This window comes from Macaca thibetana, chromosome 8 (assembly GCF_024542745.1).
Source record: "Macaca thibetana thibetana isolate TM-01 chromosome 8, ASM2454274v1, whole genome shotgun sequence".
Classification (NCBI taxonomy): domain Eukaryota; kingdom Metazoa; phylum Chordata; class Mammalia; order Primates; family Cercopithecidae; genus Macaca; species Macaca thibetana.
The window spans coordinates 58,374,245-58,398,743 of record NC_065585.1 but is presented as its reverse complement, the minus strand read 5'-3'; the positions used below and the strand labels follow the sequence as shown (position 1 = coordinate 58,398,743).

General features: G+C 34.9%; 1 protein-coding gene across 2 annotated transcripts in view; it reads right to left on the bottom strand.

Annotated features, from left to right (window-relative positions):
• Positions 1–24,499, bottom strand: part of CNGB3 (cyclic nucleotide gated channel subunit beta 3) — a 158,658-nt gene that overhangs the window by 51,687 nt on the left and 82,472 nt on the right. For both annotated transcript variants that reach the window (XM_050801220.1, XM_050801221.1), the window contains 5 exons: positions 18,467–18,553; positions 16,672–16,736; positions 15,819–15,941; positions 4,731–4,872; positions 860–1,019 (listed from right to left, as the gene is read on the bottom strand). In XM_050801220.1, the coding sequence (XP_050657177.1) occupies positions 860–1,019; positions 4,731–4,872; positions 15,819–15,941; positions 16,672–16,736; positions 18,467–18,553 (577 nt within the window). The remainder of the gene's footprint in view (positions 1–859; positions 1,020–4,730; positions 4,873–15,818; positions 15,942–16,671; positions 16,737–18,466; positions 18,554–24,499) is intronic.

The window sequence follows — 24,499 nt, the reverse complement described above, 5'->3', positions numbered from 1 at the left end:
ATGTGTGTTAATCAACTGTGTATATTATCAGTAAGTCTTCTAGTTAATAGTAGGCTATTAGTATTTCAGTTTTGGGGGAGTCAAAAGTTATATGTGGATTTCTTTCTTTTATTTTGAGGCAGAGTCTGGCTCTGTTGCCTAGGCTGGAGGGTAGTGGTGCATCACCACACTCTGCTGATTTTTGTATTCTCAGTAGAGACAGAGTTTTGCCATGTTGGCCAGCCTGGTCTTGAACTCCTGATCTCAAGTGATCTCCCTGCCTCGGCCTCCCAAAATGCTGAGATTATAGGAGTGAGCCACCACACCTGGCCTCAAAAGTTATATGTGGATTTCTGACTGTGGAGTGAGGGTTGGCATTGTTAACCCCCACTTGCTCTGTGTTCTGGGTAAGAGAGTAACATTGCAGTAAGAGCAAGGGTTTGGAAGATGCAGGTCTGAGTTCTAATTAGACCATGTGCTGGCTCTGTGTCTTTGGCCAAATTTCTCAGTTAGGAGCCTCCATTCTCTTCCCTTAAAAGGGATAGACAATGCCTAATTTTCCCACCTCCTTTTTTGTATGTGTGACTATATGAGACAATGTGTGTAATAGCCAGCATCCAGAAGATGCTGATTAAAATTTAGCCTTTTCTCTTCCAAGGTTTTCAAAATCAGTAAGATATGGCTTTATATTTAAGGAAAAACAAAACAAAACAAAACAAAAAAACCAAAACAAAACCCTGTAGTATTAAACGAATGACTTGAGGATCATTTAGTTGTTTTTCAACCTTTTGTTCAAATCCAATTAGTCTCTGCTACCTTACAGAATTTTCATCATATGACAAGGTTTACAGGAATTTAATTAGTAATCTGCCATGCTTACCTAGCATTCGCTGAGAGTCCCATGTATATTCATACCAAGTCCGCACTCGCTTTTGCACAAGTTTAGGAATGGAGTAATTGTTCATGTAGGCAATGGTATCATCCATGCAGGCGCGGAAGTAGTTCTGATTGGCTGTAGCTGCCCCAATCACATCTCTCATCTAAAACCACAAATACGGTTACTCCACACCCAGCAGAGGAAATGAGTTCATAAAAGTCACATTACATGTTTTCCACATGATATACTCCCTTCTAATGCCCTGATTACTTGATTTTATTCATTCATTTATTTTTATTTATTCTTGCCCAGACTTAACTTTCCAGCAGTGGATTACTTGACTTTAAATACACTGATATTGGGTCCTAATATCACCCACTTCCATAAAATATTGGGCAAATTATATTCTGTCTCTGATCCAATAAGGACAACAATAAGACCTGTAGGACAAACCAAGTGAGAATTCAGCCATGTAATGCATAGGACTGCATATAATCTTCTCTGCAAACTTGTATTTCACTGCAGAAATGTTAGTGTACATTGAAAAAATTATACAGCTGTGCTTATGCAAGGAATGTGCAATAAAAGTTGAGCAATTGTCTGGCAGAATGGCTAGTCCATTTTGGTGAGTCTTACTTTGAATGCATCCTTCATAGATTATCCAGCGTAGCTGGCTATATAGACTCAATTCATCATGAAATTGCAACCTCTGTACTTCCCTTTGTGTTGTTTAGACAGATAAAATCAAATCTCATCATGCTTAAGGCATAGTATTCAGCAGAAGTTGAAATGTGCTGAAATTACTGTAGCATCATCTACTGCTGTGACAATTCTTAAGAAACTGTCAGGTTTTAGTTCTTGGATGTTTATAACTCACCCATAAAAACCCACTCTAGGTTAAAAGCTGATCTTTAAGGTCTCAGCACAGAAAAGATATATAGCTCAACTCTTCCTCTCACATAGAGGGAGGTGAGTGGCTGTAAATATGTTTTGACTGTGGGTTTATAATAGGCAGGAAAACCAGGGCCTCACTTTCACACTCCTAAGACTTTGCTCGTTCATTTTAGTAGCTGTTGAGCCTTTCCTGCTTATGGAAAAACGACTCATTCTTGGAAGTCTAGCTCAAATGCTTCTTTTTAATTGTGATGCCCTCCTCAGTTTCCATTTTTAGAGTCATTAAACTTCTACAAATTAAAACTATCTGTTGAGGAGCTATGCAGTAGTCCAACTGTATATATCTTTTTCAGTCTCTTACTCCTCAGGGGCTCTTCCAAATATTCCTCAACAATCTCAATTCCTAGATCTCACTTATCCATGCCGTTCTTGACTGATAACTTACATTACCTAGTCACCAAAGGCTGGGGGACTTGGTATGTTAGGAGAGGGCTTGGAGATTTAATAGAGTGTTAAGTTGGGAAGCAAGGACTATTAAAAGCATTATTGATCGCTGTTGAGGCTCCAATAATTTGTAGTGACAGTAATTTGAATGGGTTGTGTGATATCCTTCAGCAACGTTGGGTTTTGTTGTTGTAGGAGTTGAGGAGGATGTATATTCTATGATGGATTCCAGGCTAGGGAAGTATGTGAGAGTATGAGAGGAAGAAAAATGTCCGTTTCTGTGAGTTGTGTCAGAAAATAGAATATTGTAGTTAAAATGTGATGATTGGCTGGGTGCAGTGGCTTATGTCTGTAATGTCAGCATTTTGGGAGATGAGGTGGGAGAATCACTTGAGGCCAGGAGATCAAGACCAGCCTGGGCAACATAGTGAGACTCTGTTTCTACAAAAAATAAATGAAGAAAAGAATTAGCCAGGCATGATGCCATGCACCTGTAGTACCAGACACCTGGGAGGCTGAGGTGAGAGGATTGCTTGAGCCCAGGATTTTGAGGCTACATTGAGCTATGATTAAGCCACTACACCTTAGCCTGGGCAACAGAGCCAGACCCTCTCTCTTAAAGAAAAAAAAAAGTGATGGTTAGCTCCAGGGTATAGTCTCCATGTGGGAATTTTGAGTGAGTGGAGGGTTTTGTTTTTGTTTTTGTTTTTGTTTGTCCCAGGCTTTTAAACTTTTATTTCTATCTGTTCCCCTGCTCAGCATCTTTTATTCACTATGACAGTTCGAGGCACACATCTGTATCTCTAGCCTCAATCTTTCTCTTGTGCTCTACGACCACATTTTTAGTGACTTGGTATTCCTTCTTGTTCCTATTGGAACCTCGAATCCAATTTAAAAGCAGATGTGGTGTGGTGTATAAAACAGCGCTTCTCAAACATTTGTGTGTATATGAATCACTTGACGATTTTGTTAAAATGCAAGTTCTGACTCATTAGTCTCAGGTGGGGCCTGAACTCTGAATTTCTCAAGTGCTGCTGCTGCTGCTTGTCCAAAGATTACACTTTGAGTGGCAAGATAATGGAACTGGTGCTAGAAATAGTATTTTAGTTTTGATGTGAAAATCGCCTTGCACACAGTAAGTGCTCAATACGTGTTAAATTTTACTGTTTCTATCAGTGTTGTTATATATGGTTCTACCATATGACCATATGAACTACATGTATGAATCAGGGATGCTTCTTAATCTCTTTAAACTGTAGTTTTCTCATCTGTAAAATAGAGAAAATATTGACTGTGATATGACACCTTCACATTGATTTTATGAGAAATTTTTAAAAAATGTGATTTTTGCCATTTATATTCAAATGGATTTGAATTTAGAATCTCTCAAACCAGCTTCCTATTTTAAACATTGTTAATATAATCTCCCCAGTCATGAAGATAATGATATTTTATACTTACAATTTTTAACTCTTAGTGTTCATCTTCCTAAACCTAAATATTTTCTACATAGAGTTTCCTTTACTACCCCTCTCTGTATTCCATTAACATGTTAAGGCTGGAGCTGCCATATCCCTGTATATCTGTATTAACCTGTTTTATTTTCTATGTTTTGATATGTTAATATCAGGGAACTTGCTGGCCGAGGCCTTGCTTGTTTCTCTCAGGGTTAGGTAATTACTAGAGATGGTGGCCAAATCTCCTGAGAGTGTGTCTTCCATATGTAAACTAACTATGTGGAACCCATATCCCAACTGCCTTCTGCATCAGGTTCTTACATGGGCTCTTACATTCAGGCCACTATCCACCTGTCCTACAAAAAAATTAGCTGGGTGTGGTGGGGTGCAACTGTAGTTGCAGCTACTTGGGAGGCTCGGGTGGGTAGATCCCTTGAGCCCAGGAGGCTGAGGCTGCAGTGAGCCATGTTTGTGCCACTACTCCCCAGCTTGGGTGCAGAGCAAGACCCTGTCTCAAAAAAAAAAAAAAAAAAAAAAAAAAAAAAAAATGTGGGCTCTATCCTTTGTGAGTGCCAACTATCTTCAATATAATTTATGTATTTAATTTCTTTCTAGACTGACTTTTTTGAGAATAAGTACAAGGAGATGCTATAGTAAACATTTGTGAAACAATAACTTATTATTTTATATGGCATTTTGTAGTCTCTGGTTTAAATGACCTCTGAAGTCAATTATAACCCAGTGATTTTATAAAAATAGTTGAAATTTAAGTAAATAAAAGAGATTTTAATGGTTTTCATTGGGGTCCAAGTAAAAAGTTAACTTAGAAACAACTTTCTCTGAGAGTTCAAACCAATGCTCTTTGCTGACAGTCTTTTGATAGATTTAATGGCTTAAAAATGGAAAAGCACTGTTGATCTAATTACATCCTTCTTCAACTCATTAAAATAGAAGAAAGTTAGTTCAAAAAAAAAGAAGAACCAGACAGATTTTAATTTTTCCTCCATAAAGTTTATAAAGACTTCTTAGTCTTTCAAAAATGACAGCACTGTGTATCCAGTGATTCATACTCAACTTACCTGACCAATTAAACTGCTGAACACAAAAACCCCAGAAAAAAAATTCAAGAGTTGAAAAACAATTTCAAATAAAGTTTGTGGTTCTGGAAGGCCACCAATGGTAATTAAAGTTCGAACTGCCCAATAATAACATCTCAGATACCTGTGAAAACAGAAGATACACATTTTGCTTTTTTTCTATATCGCTGAAAGACCACTATTCTTGGGAGAATATAGTACTATTAAATTATAATAACTTTCCTTATATATATAATATAATCAAGATTTTCTTTCTATAGACAGCACTGGCAAACACCACGTGTGCTAACGTAAACTTCTTAATAAACACTGTGAAATGATGAAACAATCCCACGGAGGGTGTTTACTAGCTGTTACCAAAATTTGGTGGTTTAAATAACCACCATTTTTATTAGGCTTATAGTTTTATGGGTCAGAATTTTGTGCAAAGCCCAACAGAGATGACTCATTTATGTTCCATGATGACTGGGCCCTCAGCTGGTATGACTTGAATGGCTGGAGATACCTGGAAAGATTCAATTGAGGTCAAATGTCTGAAACTTTGATTCTGACAGTTGGCCGGGTTCCTCTGTTCCTTTCCACATTATGTCCTTTTGGAATGCCCAAGGTAGCTCCTTACCTCACGTGTCTGAGCCTCAGCTGGTAATATTGGAACAGTTGGGGGTGACTGGGTATCTTTTATCATTCAGCCTCTCAATGTGACTAGCTTGGGCTTCCTCACAGCATGGACATCTCAAGGTAGACGGATTTTTACATGAGAGCTGGTTTCCCCCAGAGCAATAGCAGCCCAAGTGGTAGCTGCCAGGTTTCCTATAACTCAGAAGCCCTATATCATCTTATAGTTGCCACATTATATTTGTCAGGCAAGTCACTAAGGCCAAACCAGGTTCAAGGGAAGAGACATTTGAATCCACCTCTCAATGAGAGAAGCAGCAAAATATTTGAGGCTGTTTTTAAACTACCACGCTATTGATTTGTGGGAATATTTTACAGATCAAATGTATTTATGCAGATGGGAGAACCTTCTATAGTTTAGATCCAATTGTTTTTATGAATGGAAAACAGAACAGATGAATATCTCTTCTATTTTTCACCCACATATTATTATATTATTGAATACGTAAACCATGGCAGAGACAGAGGAGAACTGAAATCCATCTTAATAGGGAAATTACTGTTGATTGTAATGGGCAACTGAACTAGAAATTTGGTATTGAAGAAAATCAAGTATGCTCAGAAATGTACTTGATAAAAATTCCGTACTTGAACAATTGCAAATGAAGAGGCTGGGGTCATTACAGACCAGATAGGAAGAGGACGATAAAAGAATATGATAAAGGTTAGTAAAGAATGTATAACGTTCACTTAGCTAGCCAGAGAGTCCTTAACCTATTATGGTTTGATTTTATGATGGCATAAAAGCAATATCCATTCAGTAGAATCCATACTTTGAATACTCATACAACTATTCTGTTTTTCACTTTTAGTATAGTATTCAATAAATTATGAGATATTCAATAATTTATTAGAAACCAGGCTTTGTAGTAGATGATTTTGCCAAACTGTATTCTAACTTAAGTGTTCTGAGCACATTTAAGTTAGGCTAGGCTAAGCTATGATGTTTGGTAGGTTAGGTGTATTAATTGCATTTTTGGCTTACAATATTTTCCCACTAGGCTTATTGTGATGTGACCCCATCAGAAGTTGAAGACATCTGTATATATATTTCAGAATTCTTGTGCAGCCAGAACTATTTGGTAATTCTACATAGCTCTGACAATGTGGTCTGTATCAGGCATTTCCAGTGAATCCGTTTAAAAAGTCATTTATATAGAGAATGTCTCCAGGTTTTGTTATAGAGGGACATTTAGATTTCGTATGTTCCAACTAGCTATTTCAGCATCTTGTGCAGACACAGAAAAGGAGTACTTTTTACAGAATCCTGCCCTAGCCAAGCTTTTATTTCTTATCTAGGTATGCCACATATAACATTAGCACTTTGGGTAACTGGCATTAATCTTGGAACAAGGGTGGTCTTTTCTTGTAAAAATACTTTGAGATTTTAAGATCTTCAAATAGTAAGAAGTTGAAGTTTACAAAGGAAGGAACAAACTGCAGTTGAAGTTAATATTCAAACAAAAACAGATCTAGAAAGAAATCACTCATTTTGAAATTCAATACCTTTTGAAGGACATAGGACTCTTTTTTTTTTTTTTAACATAGTTCCTTATTACAGGAACAGAAAAAATAATTAACACTTTGGTAGTGCTTGAAAATCGCTATGCCAAGAGAATAAAAATGTTACCACTGTATAATTTTTTTCTAAAAGGCTTCCTTGGACTTACTAATATTATAGTGAACTTGATGTCAAAGAGAACCACCTTGAAGAAGTATGGAATTAATTTTATGGATTGCATTTTAACTTTTCAAATTTCAATTTATAATTTCCTATTACCTGATTTATTTTGGTCACAGGTTTTGGACCTGTGGGTCTCTTTAAATTAAGGAAATTTATTAAACCTGACATTACCCAAGAGTGAAGAGAAATAAGATTCTCTCCCAACATGGTCAATTCCATGATAAGTGTTGGGATTACTGTCCCCTCCAAAGTCACTCAAAAGTTTGTCCTACTTTAACAGGAACAAACATAAGAATTACTTTCTCCCATTTTCTTTTTTATGATGTTAAAAAATAACAATCAAGTGTGAAATTTTGGCATAGATTTTCCAAATATCAAGGGTTTGGCTTGAACTAATTTTTTTGGTATATTAAATAGTCTGCTATGTTAACTGGAAGTTTTCTGCCCTGAAGCTTTGAGATTTATTTTAGGATTCTTTTCTCAGTCACATCTTACACCTAGATATGCATAACCAAAGGTAAGATTTGTAATTTAATTAGATGGCCTCTTATTGATTTCCTAAGATTAGCTTAATTAGTCAAGTGTGTCAATCTCTAATATGTACATCCCAGTCAGATAGATCTTTTCAAAGATATTCTATCTGGCTGGATTCATACATGAACTATCTAACTATTAACTATATAATGCATCAACTATATAACACTGATATGTATATATACACACATACTTAGGCATATTTCAAGTTAAAGCAGTAAGGCAGAATTTGACATAAAGCCATAAAAAATATTTAGTATGAAAATAGAAAGTCTTCCTATGTGAAACAAACATGACATGCAATTTCTCCCAATATTTTATTATGAAACACTTTAAACAAACAGAAAAATTAAAAGAATTTTACAGTGAACACTCATTTTACAGTCAACACTCATATGCCCACTACCTAGATTCTACCATTAACATTTTACTATGCCTGCTTCGTCACACATTTCTCCACTTATTTATCAATAAAATCTTCTTATTTTTTGGATGTATTTCAAAATAATTTCTAGACAGCCAGAAACTTTCTCCTAAAAACAGTACTTCAGAATATATATGTTAACTTGAGTTCAGTATTTGTTTAGAGTTATGTTTTATTTTGAATATACAGTTAAAGCACTAATGAGGCCGGGCATGGAGGCTCACGCCTTAATCTCAGCACTTTTGTAGGCTGAGGTGGGTGGATCACCTGAGCTTGGGAGTTCGAGACCAGTCTGGCCAACATGGTGAAACCCCGTATCTACTAAAAATACAAAAATTAGCCGGATATGGTGGTGGGTGCCTGTAATCCCAGCTACTCAGGAAGGTTGAGGCAGGAGAATCACTTGAACCCGGAAGGCGGAGGTTGCAGTGAGCCAAGATTGTGCCACTGCACTCCAGCCTGGGCGACAGAGTGAGACCCTGTCTCAAAAAAAAAAAAAAAAAAAAAAAAAAAAAAAAAAAAAAAAAAAAGAAAGAAAGAAAGAAAAGAAAAGAAAAAAGAAAAAAAAGGCACTCATGTTAAGTAGGACCATTTGGTGAATTTAAAGAAAGTATAGTATTATCTATAGGCATTATGCCATACAGTAGATTTCTAGGACTTACTCATTTTGCATAATGGAAGTTTTGTACCCTTGACTTACACTTCCCCATTATCCCTTTCCTCCAGGCCCTGGTAACCCCCATCCTACTCTCTACTGCTATGAAGTTGAGTATTTTAGATTCCACATATAAGAGAGTTCATATGAGGTCATACAGTATTTCTCTTTCTGTGTCTTGTTTATTTTGCTAGGCATAATGTCCTCCAGCTCTATCTATATTGTCACAAATGGCAGTATTTCTTTCTTTTTAAGGGCTGAATAATATTCCATTATATATGTGCATATTTACCACATTATCTTTATCCTTTCATTAGTTGAGAGAAATTTAGGTTCCTTCCATGTTTTGGCTATTGCAAATAATGTTGCAATGCTGCAATAAACATGAGAGTGCAGGTATCTCTTTGAGATACAGATTTCAATACCTTTGGGTATATTCACAGAAGTGGCATTTCTGGGTCATATGGTAGTTATTTTGTTTTTATGTTTGTGGATATCCAATTTTCCCAGTACAATTTATTGAAGAAACTATCTTTCCTCATTGCATATCCTTAGCACCCTTGGACAGGCAGTTGACCATCTATGTATTCATTTATTTCTGGGCCCTCTATTCTGTTTCATTGGACCATATGTGTGTTTTTATGCCAGTTTCATACTGTTTTTATTATGGTAGCTCTGTGATATATTTTGAAATCAGGAAGTGGCATGCCTTTAGCTTTGTCCTTTTTGCTCAAAATTACTTTAGCTATTCGGAGTCTTTTGTGGTTCCATATGAATTTTTACATTTTTTTTCTGTTCCTGTGAAAAATCATTGAGATTTTGATAGGGATTGCACTGAATCTGTAGATCATTGTGAGTAGTTGGGACATTTTAACAATATTAATTATTCTAGCCCTTGAATACAGATGTCTTTTGATTTATTAGTTTCTACTTTAATTTTTTTCATCAACATTTTGCAGTTTTCAGTATACAAGTCTCACACCCCTTTGGTTAAGTTTATTCCAAATATTTTATTCTTTTTGATGCTTAATTTCCTTTTCAGATAGTTTATTGTTAGTATGTAGAAATGCTACTGATTTTTGTATCATTTAATAAATTTTGACAAATGCATATACCTGTGTAACCAAAACACATATTAAGACATACAGCCTTGCCATCACTTTAGAAAGTTCTCTCAATTCTTTTCCATCAATCCTTACTCAAATGCGCCAGAAGCAATCACCTGTTCTAATTTTTTTCTACCATGGATAAGTCTGCCTGTTTTAGAATTTCACATAAATGAAATCATACAGTATATATGGTTCTGTATAAGATGTCTTTTACTCAATATGCTTTTGAGAGTTATTCATGTTGTGTATTGGTAATTTATACCTTTGTATTTGCTGCATAGTATTCATTGTATGTTTATACCACAGTTTGTTTATTTATCCACCTACAGATTAATACCTAGGCTGCCTCAAGTTTTTGGTCTTGATGAATAGAGCTTCTATGAAAATTCTCAAACAAGTTTCATTCTGTGAACATATATTTTCATTACTCTTGGGTAAAATACCTACGTTCAAATTTTTGAGTTGTAAGGTAGGTGTGTTTAGTTGTAAAATAAACTGTCAGATCTTTTTCCAATATGGTTTTGTCATTTCACATTCCCTCTAACAATATGTGAGAGTTCCAGTAACCCCATGTTACCCTAACACCTGGCATTGTCATTATCCCAGTCTTTGGTATTGTCAGTCTTTTAAATTTTAGCCATTGTGGTGAATCTGTAGTGGGACATACAACTTTTAAAAGTACCCCTTCTATACTTATCTTACTGTGTGGACCTTCCTAGCTACCTCAATCCATCTTAGTTCCTGGTTTCTGTAAACTTATTTCTGGAAGCACTGGCTATGAGGGAGAACGGTCTTGTTAGAATGTAAGTGCTACAAAGGTAGGTATTTATGGGCCTAGTAGCACACAATAGGAATTCACTAGTATTTGTTGAATGACTGGAATGGATGAGTGAATGCATACCTAGACTTACTGAAATGAGAATGTAGGAAGACTGTATTTGAATCGCCTTCTGAACTCTCCCCTGTCATGCTGCTCACTGCCCTTCACTTCCTTCTGATCCCCCGATTCTTTGCTCTGGGTTTTTTTTGTTCTTGTTGTTATATCCCAAGGGTGACTCTCCAGGAATTGTAATATAAATATCCACCCCACCGCGCTCTCTCCCTCTTCCCTTCTCCCTCTCCCTCTTCCCCTCCCCTTTCTCCTCCCCTCCCCCTCCCTCTCCCTTTCCTTCTCTCTCTCTGCCATTGTCTGACCTCAGCTATGAGGTATCTAGGGCATCCTGAATAAATATTTTCATCTACCTAAGTCTTATAGTCTTCATCTGTAAAGTTAAGAAGGTAGATTACCTAAATTTTTCTAGCACTATAGTATAGTAATTCTGATTCCTTCCTTACCTCAGTTAAAGTCAATAATTCCCATGGCAGCCTTGTTTGCTTTTCTTTTTTTTCGAGGAAAAGATACATTAGGGATTAGGACCATGGGTTTGTTAAAAAAAATTTGTGCGCATTGGAAAATTTATGTCAGAAAATAAATAAAATTGGGATATATGTGGACAAAAGTACATTGGCAACATTTTTAAGTATCACATAACCGTAGGTACTCACTTGTGTTCTCCTTTTGAAATAACATTTGCATTCTTTGTCAAATTTTACAGTCTAAAGAAGGATGTCATTTGCTCAATATAAATAAAAATGCCTTCTATTGAAATGAATAGAAACTGCTTTTCTGATGAGAATTAATGGAATAATAATAAACTTGACTTATTTTAAATGTTCACAGTGTTCCATTTTTGCCCCACAGTCTGCTGCGTAATTCTAACTAGGGCAAAATTTGCAAATCCAAAGGCCTAATAAGCAACCTTCAATTTATAGGTCACCAGGACCATCACAAGGGTTAAGTTAAAAAAATACTTTAGGTAATTATTGCAAAAACTTGGCTTACAAGATCAAAGGGTAATATGAAGCAATAGAAGGATAAGTTGATGTTAAAAAAAACTGTTAGGATTAGTATATGAATAACTGACATATGCAAATTATCTAAAAAGATAAGTAAAGAAGCTACTTTTAAAAGCATTTTCATTGCAAAGGTGGCGACCTGTGTCCCTGACGGTTGGTAATAGGATTGCTGGAGCTTTGGTTTTGAGTGAGAATGCTTCAGTCTAAATGAGCAGAGCAGACTTGATGGGTTAATATTTATAGTCAGAGAATGTGAGTTGTATGATAACAAGGCTGTGGAATTTATTGAAACTAGTTTTGGGCCTAGAAAATGATCACTTTTAGTAGTTTTTCTGTGAGTGATTAAGAAAAATGAGCAGTTTCTTATCCTTGGGTGCAAGATTCTATTTCTACCCATGAAATCAAGCTTGTTATTTGGGTTATCAAATCTTTTATATGTTCATTGTTTTTGGTTACTTGACCTGTCAATAGTTATGTTTGGTGTCTCACACTTTGATGATATATTGGCCAATTTCTCCTCCTCCTATCAATTTTTGCTTTATGATTTTCTTTGAATGATTGTAAGTATTTTATTGGGTGCATACACATTTAAAATTGGAATATCCTGATGGTAGTAAATAAAATTTATAGGAGGCCATTGGTTTGGACTAAACTCCTGCACTAGGCCAAACAGACCAAACCCAAATGGAATGACTCATGCTGAAGTTCTATGTCACCAAACTGAAACTAAGTTGTTTATCTGCCATTCTAAGAAATCAGGAGAGAGAGAAAGAGAGATAGCTAAATCCCCAAACAAGCCAGTTTTATCCAGCATGGTAAGGAAGTCCCCTCTACTTTAACCTTTACAAGGAAAGTAACTTTGAAATGACCAATCCATTTTTGTTCTTTGTTTATGCTTTCTTCAGCCCCTTTCTGCCTATGAAGCCAACTTCTTTTGCTCAGCTCATCAGAACATTCATTCTATTTTATAGAATTGAGGTGTTGCCTGATTCTAGAATTGCAAATAAAAGCCAATTAAAATAGTTAAAATAAATTTGTTGTAATTTTGTCTTTTGACAATCGTGAATCAAAATTTTATCATTAAATGGTGACCTTTTTCTCTAAAATGTCTTTTGTTTTAAAGCTTTTTCTGACTAATTTTAATTGACAATCTCTGTTAGCATGTGAGTTTAGTTCACATTAATTTACTGCACATATTTGTCAGAGGTATTTGAACCAGAGTGACTCCATCTTGAAAAGGGGCTGGGTAAAATAAGACTGTGACCTATTGGGCTGCCTTCCCAGGAGGTTAAGCATTCTAAGTCACAGGATGAAATAGGAGGTTGGCACACGATACAGGTAACAGAGACCTTGCTGATAAATTAGGTTTCAATAAAGAAGCTGGCCCAAATCCACCACAACCAAGATGGCGATGAAAGTGAACTCTTGTCACCCTCATTGCTCATTATATGCTAATTATAATTCATTAGCATGCTAAAATACACTCCCACCAGTACCATGACAGTTTACAAATGCCATGGCAATGTCCAGAAGTTTCCCTGTATAGTCTGAAAAGGGGAAGAACCCTCAATTCTGGGAATTGCCCAGCCCTTTCCCTGAAAACTCATGAATAATCCACTTCTTGTTTAGCATATAATCAAGAAATAATTATAGGTATTCTTAGTCAAGCGGTCCATGCCACTCCTCTGCCTATGCAGTATTTATTTTTTTATTTCTTTACTTTCTTAATAAATTTGCTTTCACTTTATTCCATGGACTTGCCCCAAATTCTTTCTTGCACAAGGTCCAAGAACCCTCTCTTGGGGTCTGGATCAGGACCCCTTTCTGGTAACATACTGATCTATTTTAAATTGTCCTTATTATCTTATGTTGTGTCTTCTATTGTCCTGCCTTTCCTATACTTCTCCCCAAAACTGCCACTCCTTATCTTTGTGTCTTTTTTTGGATTGGTTTGCTTTCTAAATTTCCATATTCATTTTTTCCGCTTACCGATTTAGAAGTTATTCTCTCCATTTCTGTTCTTTAGTGGTTACTCACACTCATTTCCTACCGTACTCCAGGTTTGGTACATACGTTTGTGTTTTAGCCTTTGGAGATACTTCTTACTTTCTAGGGAACTCAGCAATCATTGAAAACTGTTGTAATTGTATTCATCTAGAAACTTATAATAAATAATTATAATAAGTAACAACAAAATTACAACAGGTAATTTATCTTGTATTTTAGAGAGAGTATTTTGGCTATCTGGTTTATAATGTAGCTGGAATTAGAAATCTAAAACACTAGCACACTTGAAGTTTCTTATGGGCTGAAGCTGAGATTTCTTTCTTCTTGTTACAATGCAGATTTGGCCGTTCCTTTCTTTTTTCCTTACTCTCCCTCTCTCTATCTGCCTTTATATACCTAATATATTTTCTACTATTATATACTTAACACTGAGCTTGACACTGGGAACAAGATATAGTCCCTAGAAACTCCACAGAGAGGCATCTAGGTATAAAAAGAGAAACAGCTTCACTTTCTTGAAGGCATTCTTATGCAATCCTGTATTATTTTGCTAATTTGAAAAAAACAGTTATCAGTCACAGTCATCTAATGATGTTGGATTACATACTCACTTTGAGGCAATTTTAATATAGTTGGTATTTTAGTCAATTTTTATACAAATTAGTTGTTTATATCAAAGTAAATCATTCACATTCTAAAGGGAATTATTTATTTAGTAAATTTTCTGGAAATAGAGTATCTGTATATGTGTGTTTCCCAATCAGTGGTCCTTCTGACTTTAAATTCTTTAAAATTGGTTCCGGTTGTTATAATCCCTTATGCACATCCAACTCACTCTAGGTAGTGTGTAATTTTGTAAGTTATTTTCCCTCTCTTTGCTCTATCCTATAATTGCTCTCCATCCCAAGGCTGCAGTGAGTTGCCCTTCAAAGTAATGCTGGGATCTGCTTTTTTTCCAATTTGGATATTGCCTTATTATATGTTCAATGTCATTTCACTGGAGCAGAAAGTTAGTGAAGTCAACTTTATGCCAGGTCTTTGTATCTTACCAAAAGGAAATTTCACTATTAAATAACCCAGTTGCCATTCCCAAGTCCTGATTCTACTGCTCTAAATTTTTCAGATGATCTTTTTTATTTCTGGGACACTTGCATACCTAATTATCAAGTTTAATTTATGATCCTTGTTAGTCTCTAAGTGTTTAATTGAGTTAGTGGTTATAGCTGACTCATAAACCCATAAAACCCTTCACTGGTAAACTAGCCACTGCACCTGCCCTCTAAATAATTAACATTGTTCATTACTAACAATCAGCATTGGAGTTATTAAAAGTTATCTTACTGCTCAGTTGTCTAATGTAGAGGCTTTCAAACTTTTTTGATCATGATCCAGAGTAAAAAATGCATTTCACAGGTTAACTCAGGATACACACACACACACACACACACACACACTCCCTTACTATCAGACAGATTCTGATATGTTCTATTCTATTCTCCTCTATTCTCTTTCACTTAAAAACGAACTGACTTACTAAAGAGGTTTTTCAGCTTAAAAATTTTTTTATTTGGACAAATTCATGGGGTACTGGTCCAATTTTGTTACACGTATATAATGCATAGTGATCAAGTCAGGGTGTTTAGGGTGTTTGTTAGCCGAGTACAATACAGGTTTTGAAACTATAGTCACCCTACTCTGTTGCAAACATTGAATACATTCTTACTATATGTTTGTATCCTTTAATCCACTTTTTATGTGCTCCTCTCTCCACCACCCACCCTTCCCAGTCTCTGTTATCTTTCCACTCTCTGTCTCTATGTGATCAAAATTTTTAGCTCCCACATATATGTGAGAACATGTGATATTTACCATTTTGGATCTGGCTTATTTCACTAAGATAGTGACCTTCAGTCCCATCCATTTTGGTGCAAATGACTTGGTTTTATCCTTTTTTATGGTCAAATAGTATTTACCAGTCATTGAATGGGTTATGACAGCTTCAAAAACACTGGCTCTCATAAATTCATGCAATGAAACAGAATGTTAAAAATAATCAATAAAGGTTTTTTTCAACATTAGAACTTACTTGTTTCCTTCCCCATCATACACCCATCTAGTAGTGCCAATTCCTTCATAGTTTGAAGCCCAGTAATAAACACAGGCATTAATGTGCAGAATAAACAGCAAGTATCCAGTTGTTCGAATAACTCTGTCAGAGAGAATAGATAGAAAGTAAGAATCCATGTTTTTTCTGGAATACAGGCTATTTTAACACTTTCTTTTCCTTAAAGTCTCCAGTGAACCCCTTGCTTTGGATTTGTGAACTGTTAACTCTCATTAGTACAGTATAAAGTGATGGTACCATTGCATGTTTTCCGATGGCAATGTCTTGACTGGGATTGACAGAGTGTAGGGAAAAACACAAATAACAACAACAACAACAAACCGAAAGACATGCCTCAAGGGTCACCTCTTCAGTTTAAGTACCATAAAATACACTATGCTGATTTAACTAGATGTCTCTGAAAAGCTCATGAGACTTTATGCTATGATGAATGGCAACTAGAGGTTTTGGTGCAAGTCAAATTTAGAACAACAAACGAATGAAATTCAGATTAGGAATGAATTATCACGAGAAAGGTTTAAAGTCAACTTGCAAAAGAGTATGTTTTTCTGTACTTGTTTTGACAGAAGCAGATAATAAGTCTTATTTTCTTAGTCCAGTACTCTTCTAAAATCTGATATGATTTTCATACTTTTATTTCACTTAAAATACCCACATCTGTTCTAGAACATAGTCCTATATTTTATGTAGCCAGAGCTGAAATTATACCCTTTTTTTTTTTTGAAGAGGGAGGTCATATCCCTGCCAAATTCTGTCTAAAATGCTGCACCATTGCTTTTTCCCCTTCCCCCAAGTATACTGAGTTATACTTTACCTGTAAATATATGCTTTGTCCATTATAGACTCCAGGTGATGATTAAATTCAAAAAATGAAGTATACTGTATAGAAAAGCAAAAGAAATCCAAAAGCATGTTAGTCCTAAATATATATATTTAAATAAAACTATATGAAATAGATTTTATTCATTACTGAAAATAATTTTATTCATATGTCTTAAAAAAAAAAAAAAAAAAACAAGACCCTGTTCAGTGGTATTTTCCTCTGGGCAGTACATTTTATAGCATGATATCACACTTCCAGAGCTTCTTGCTTTATGTTATTGCTACCCTCTAGTTATAGTCTTACTTTTAATGTTTGTTGAAAATGAAACTTAAAAAACATTTTTTTCCTTTTCCTTTTGTAAGCATGTAGTAGAACTCTATATTTCCCAACAATTAAAATCACACTCTCCAAAAACATACATAAAAGAGGAAAAGTGTAATGTGTTACAGTTATAAATAGATGTTAAGTCTTATTGCTCAACACTAGCATTATTTTTCAGTGAATTGCATTAAATGTGTATTTGTTTAAAGAAAATTTAAACTTCAGTAAGTATTAGCATTGGCTGTTCTTGACAGTATTCAAAGATACAATGAGTTTATGTGCATCTAATACAAGCAGAGTTACTATTTCCCTCAAGGCTTTTTCCTGCTTACTTCTACTTTTATCTCAACCTTTTCTACCTGCATGCACTCCTACCCCCTACTTCCTCTTTTATTTCTATAGGCAGTAAAGTATGGAATCCAGAGCCAAATGCCAGTCCTATCTCTGCCACTTACTACTGTGTAACCATGGAAAAGTCTCTTGCTATTTCTCTGCCTTGGTTTTCTCATCTGTAAAATGAGGTCAATAAGAAAAGATGCCCCCCAAAAGGGTTGTGTGCATATGTAAGTTAATATATTTAATATGCTTCAAATCATAGACTCTTACAGATAGGAGGGACCACAGAGATTACTTAGTTCAAAATTTTGCCCAACGTGGATATGACTGCAATAGAACATTTAGAATTAAAAATAGTGTAGGTAATAGTAATGACTATTTAATTAGAAATATACACAAAGGATTTGTTTTTCCAGAGTTCATAAGTAGGAAAAAACGTCTTCGAACACTCAGATTATGATACTTTATATGTGTGGTAATTTGTTTATTGTGCTCTTAAAACAATTTTGCACAAAGGCATGATTTCAAATTTAGCTTAAGTGTTCACTAAAAAGAAAATGTATATTCATTTGTTTTCTCTTTTATAATTTGGAGACAGATAGATAATAAATATTTATCCTAGAGAATTGTGCATTAAGATGACACCCTTATAAATAAGTGAAATGAGTGGACTACGGGGCTTTGAAAAGAAGATTAATGTTAACTGTCAGGATCTCCTATATTTAAATATCTAATGGATAGAGAGGGCTTTTGGACATTTTAGGGTTACAGAGATGGGGAATGAAGAGTTGGCACTTTATAAGCTTTTATCATAATGCCAGATAAACTCCTAAATCTATAGAAACCTGATTATTTCTGAAAATTGGTTATCTCCAAGCAGGTACCTTCTGAAATTTCCATGTGAGATATAAAATAAAAACCAGGAGCAACTTTCACCAGTAGACATTTTGTTCTTCTTTCATTAAAAAAAACATAGCATTGATGAGGGCAGAAAGATGGAGAAGAGTTTGGGAAAAATCAAGAATATTGGTAATTTCAAGATACTTTAAATTGTTTTGAGATTTCCATTATAAGGAAATGGAAATATTTCCATTATAAGGGAAAAGACAATTAAATATAGTTATCTTACCTTTAACATCCTGTTTGCTCTAAATATTGGATTAAACCCGAAGAAGAGGTAGCAAACATCAAATGGTATTATTGATGCGACATCCAACTGTTGAAAGAACACATTCAAAAATATGTAGTGTTTACATGCCTTTCTGGGAATGGATGGATTTACATTGATGTCTGTAAAAGTTGACCAGTCACAGTGCATTATTTGTTGTTTAATCCAAAACTGCTTTCAATTAACTATGCATGAGGCTTTTTAAGGCATATTAGCACCATGAAAACTATTCTGTAGCCTCCTTCCACTATATTTCATTTCCACCACCATGCATCTGATCTCTCCTTAGGCACTGCATTTACTGGGATTTTTATTGAGCTGTCACATATACAATGGGCATAGTTGCTAATGTTAAAATACGTTTGAATAGTGTTTCTAACATGGGGCTCTTGGACTAAAAATCAAGTCCATTCTTGATTTTATTTGAAAGCATTGAACTTTCATTGCAGCATTATATTTTTATGTTTCAGCCAATTCTCCAGTGTTCAGAGTTGATTATATTGTGGTTCATTTAGGCTCTTCAATGCTTTCTACTCTTGTCTACTTTGAACCATTTTGCTACCAATAAACTGCTTTAAAAGTATCTATCAGAGCCTGTACAGCAGGCTGAGAGAGGAGAGAAAAGAAATCAATAATGATTGCAATTAATCAGCAGCTCTGATGGGAGGAGGTGTTGAAAGTACTATTATAGCTAAGAAATTTTTAAAAATTGTCATGTATTAAAATTATTTTGATCTTCTGTTAAACTGGTCATTATGAAATGACAATGTCATACTTCATACTTTCTTGATGGCAACAACAATACGAAATTCTTTTATGTAAAATAATTATTCATTTTTAGTAAATTTTACATGGTCTTAATAGGGTATATTTAAAAACTTTAAGACATCTTAAGACAATTAAGAGCAGTTAAGAACATATTGTAAGGCCACACGTATAAAATAGAGAGTTGAGGAAGTCCTAGCCAGAGGATAATCAAGAAAGAGAAAGAAATAAAGGGCATTCACATCAAAAAAGAGGAAATCAAACTATCACTGTTCACTGATGATATGATCGTATACCTAGAAAACCCTAAAGACATCTCCAAAAGACTCCTAGATCTCATAAACAAGTTCAATAAAGTCTCAGATTATGAAATCAATGTACACAAACCAGTAACACTGCAATACACATACAAAAATGACCAAGCTGAGAAGCAAATCAGGAACTCAATCCCTTTACAACTGTAAAACAACAACAACAACAATAACAAATCCCTAGGAATATACTTAACCAAGGAGGTGAAAGATCCCTACGAAGAGAACTACAAAACACTGCTGAGAGAAATCATAGATGACACAAACAAACAGAAACACATCTGATGCTTATGGATTGGGAGAATCAATATTGTAAAAATGTCCATACTGCCAAAAGCAATCTACAGATTCAATGCAATTCCCATCAAAATACCAACATTATTTTTCACAGAATCAGAGAAAACAATTCTAAAATTCACATGAAACTAAAAAAGAGCCCTTACAGCCTAGGCAACCCTAAGCAAAACGAGCAAATCTGAAGGCATTACACTACCAGACTTCAAGTCTATAGTTAGCAAAACAGCATAGTACTGGTATAAAAGTAGGTACATAGACCAACGGAATGGAATACAGAACCCAGAAATAAAGCCAAATACTGATAGCCAACTGGTATTGAACAAAGCACACAAAAACATAAGTTGGGGAAAGGACATCTTGTTTTTTAAGTGGTGCTAGCAAAACTGGCAAGCCACACGTAGAAGAGTGAAACTAGATCCTTATCTCTCACTTTATACAGAAATCAACTCAAGATAAATCAAAGACTTAAATATAAGATCTGAAACCATAAAAATTGTAGAAGATAACCTTGGAAAAATTCTTCTGGACATTGGCCTAGGCAAAGAATTTATGACTAAAGCCCCAAAAGCAAATGCAACGAAAATAAATAAATGGGACCTGATTAAAAACGTTTCTTCACGTAAAAAGAAATAATCATCAGAATAAACAGACAACTCACAGAATGGGAGGAAATATTTGCAAACTATGCATCAAAGGACTAGTATCCAGAATCTACAAGGAACTCAAATCAGCAAGAAAAGACAAATAATCTCATCAAAAAGTAGACAAATGCCATGAATAGACATTTTTCAAAAGAAGTTATACAAATAGCCAAAAAACATGAAAAAAATGCCACCCCCAATTGCATCATATCATCAAACCTCATTGATTTTATTGTACAGGTACTGATCTTTGTAACAAGTTAAGAAGTGTACAGAACAGTACTTAAAATAATGTATTTAAAATAAAAAAGCAGGCACACTGTAGACCTGTCTAGTGCTACTATAAAACCTATAGTTTTTGGCTCGAATGATGATTTTTTTACTTGCTTTCTATTCAGTTGCTCAACTCCCCTCTCAACTCCTCTATGATGACAGTCATTAGTCATTAGCCATTTTAATATTAACACATTGGCACAGATTTGTGTAGCTCTACCATTCGATCCAGCAATCCCAGTACTGGGTATCTACACAAAGGAAAAGGAGTCAGTACATGAAAAAGACACATGCATATATAGGTTTATTTCAGCCCAATTCATAATTGCAGAAAATATGGAACTAACTGATCTTTGTAACAAGATGTCTACAGAACAGTAATTAAAATAATGTATTAAAAATAAAAAAGCAGACACACTGTTGACCTGTCTAGTGACCTGTCTAGTCAATAAGGATATGCAAATTAAAACCACAATGAGATACCACCTTATTCCTGAAAGAATGGCCATTATTAAAAAGTCAAAAAACAATAGATGTTGGCATGGATGTGGTAAAAGGGGAGCGCATATACACTGCTGCTGGGAATGTAAATTAGTAAAACTTCTATGGAAAACACTATGGACATTCCTTAAACAACTAAAAGTAGATCTACTATTCGATCCAGCAATCCCACTACTGGGAATCTACCCAAAGGAAAAGGAGTCAGTACGTGAATAAGACACATGCACGTGTAGGTTTATTTCAGCCCAATTCATAATTTCAGAAATATGAAACTAACCTAAGTGGCCATTGAACAATGAGTGGATAAAGAAAATGTGGTATATGTACACCACGGAATAATATTTAGACATCGAAAGGAATCAATGTCTTTTGCAGCAACTTGGATGGAGCTGGAGGCCATTATTCTAAGTGAAGTAATTCAGGAATGGAAAACCCAACACTAAATGTTCTCACTTATAAGTGGGAGCTAAGCTCTCAGAATGCAAAGGCATACAGAGTGATATAATGGACTTTGAAGACCAGAAGTGGGGATGGGCTTGGAGTGGGACAAAAAAAACTGCATATTAGATACAACGTACACTACTCTGGTGATGGGTGCACTGAAATCTTATAATTTACCACTATATAATTAATCCATGTAACCAAAAACCACTTGTACCCCAAAAGCATAGAGTTGAGATAATTAATTGCCTAACAATTTCAAAGCCTGCTGCTACTGAACAAGAATAGAACTTCTGGTTTGAATTAACCAGATTAGCTATTAAAAACAAATTACTTACTAAAAGTATTAGTTTAGAAATTACATCATATCCTCAAACCTCATTGATTTTACTGTATAAGTATCGATCTTTGTAACAAGTTAGGTGTACAGAACAGTAATTAAAATAATGTATTTAAAATAAAAAAGCAGGCACACGATTGACCTATCTATTGCTACTCTAAAACCTATAGTTTTTGGCTCAAATCATAACGATCTTTTTGCTTGCTTTCTATTCAATTGCTCAACTCCCCTCTCAAATTCTCTCTGCAGACAGTCATTAATCATTAGCCATTTTAATATTAACACATTGGCACAGATTTGTGTAGCCAGAGATAATTTATTTCTCATTGAACTATAGAAAATTGATTGAAGTATTGACTAACACTAAACTCTGTGCAAGACAATTTGCAAAGCATGTTGGGGTTGAAATAGGAATAAGATATTGTTTCTATTCACAAGAAGTTAACAAGCTAATAGTGGAATGACCAACTTCAAAAATACAGTCATGTGTCACTTAACAACAGGGATATATTCTGAGAAATGCATTGTTAGGTGATTTCATCGTGTGAATATCATAGTATGTACTTACAGAAACCTAGATGTATTGTCTACTACACACATAGGTGGTATGGTATAGACATATAAGCCTAAGCTTCCAGGCTACAAGCCTAGGAGCATGTTACTGTACAGCATGCTCTGTATATTACAGTATATTATTGTATGTTATTGTACAGCATGTTACTGTACTGAGTACTGTAGGGAATTATAACACAATGGTAAATATCTTTGTATCTAAACACATCTAAACATTGAAAACATACAGTTAAAAATGTGATATGAAAGATAAAAATGGTACACTTGTATAGGATACTTACCATGAATGGAGCTTGCAGGACTGGAACTTGCTCTGGCTGAGTCAATGAGTGAGTAGTGAGTGACTGAAGGCCTAGGACATTACCGTACACTAGTGTATACTTTATGAACACTGTAGACTTAGGCTACACTAAATTTGTTTAACAGTTTTTTCTTTAATAATAAAGTAACCTTAGCTCACTATAGCTATTTTACTTCATAAGCTTTTGAATTTTTGAAAACTTTTTACTCTTTTGTAATAACACTTAACTTAAAACACTCATTGTACAGCTGTACAAAAGAATTTTCATTATATGTTTATTATATAAGCTTTTTTCTATTTTTAAATGTTTTTATTTTTACTTTTAAGCTTTTTTGTTAAAAACTAAGACCCGAGCACAGAGTCAGGATCATCAATATCACTGTCTTCCACATCCATATCTGGCCCCACTGGAAGGTCTTCAGGCTCCATAACATGGGTGGAGCTGTCATCTCCTATAATAACAATGCCTTCTTCTGGAATACCTCCTGAAAGACTTGCCTGAGTCTCTTTTACAATTAACTTTAAAACAATTCATAGGAGTACAATCTAAAATAACAATAAAGAGTATGGTATAGTAAATACATAAGCTAGTAACTTAGTTGTTTATTACCATTATCCCCAATATTATGTACCATACATATTTGTATGTACTATACTTTTGTGTGACTGGCAGCCCAGTAGTTTTGTTTACACCAGCATCGCTGCAAACAGGTGAATAACACATTGCACTGTAATGTTATGATGGCTATGATGTCACTAGGCAATAGGAATTTTTTAGCTCCCTTATAATCTTATGGGACCTTCACCATATACATGGTCTGTCATTGACCAAAATGTCATTATGCTAACACAAATTAAATATATAAATTAATTTAGCCCTTATTCAAACTCAGGAAAGTAAGAGTTTGGAATAAGCTTTATGGGATTACAAAAGTATTCATCCTCTTCGCAGAATTCATCAAAGCCGCACAGAGATCTTTTATGAATGTGCCTAAGTATGTGGCAATTTTTAATAAAGAAAATTAGTTGGAGATTTTTAAAAAAGCCAATTGAAAGGGATGTTAATCATTGTAGATTTCCAACAGGGATAGTTTGAGACCTAAACCCAGATTTGTATTTTTAAACAAACTGTGAGGCCACTAAAGAATTGTCTTTGAAGTGGGGGGCTAGAGTTCACTCCAATTGGGTAAACCGAAATAACCCCGACCTCTGCCTATTTCTCAGAGTTAGAGAACAAAGTACTTAGAAAACAATTATGGGCAATAAAACGTATGTTTTAGAAAAGAAGGTTCCATGTTATCTAAACAATTGCCTCTCTTCTATTAATAATTTTTATTTTGAATACATGAGAACAAGAAAGAAGCAGGAGTAGAAACAAGTTTGCACCTTTACAACATCATGCTACATGAATTGGGGGCTAGAATTTTGCAGACAAGGCAAAGTATACAACCAACCCATATTCCTTTATTGATGTGTAAATTAGAATTCAAATGTGGGCACTAACTTATTTTAGTCTGCTTAATAAGGACTTATATGTGGAATTACCCATTT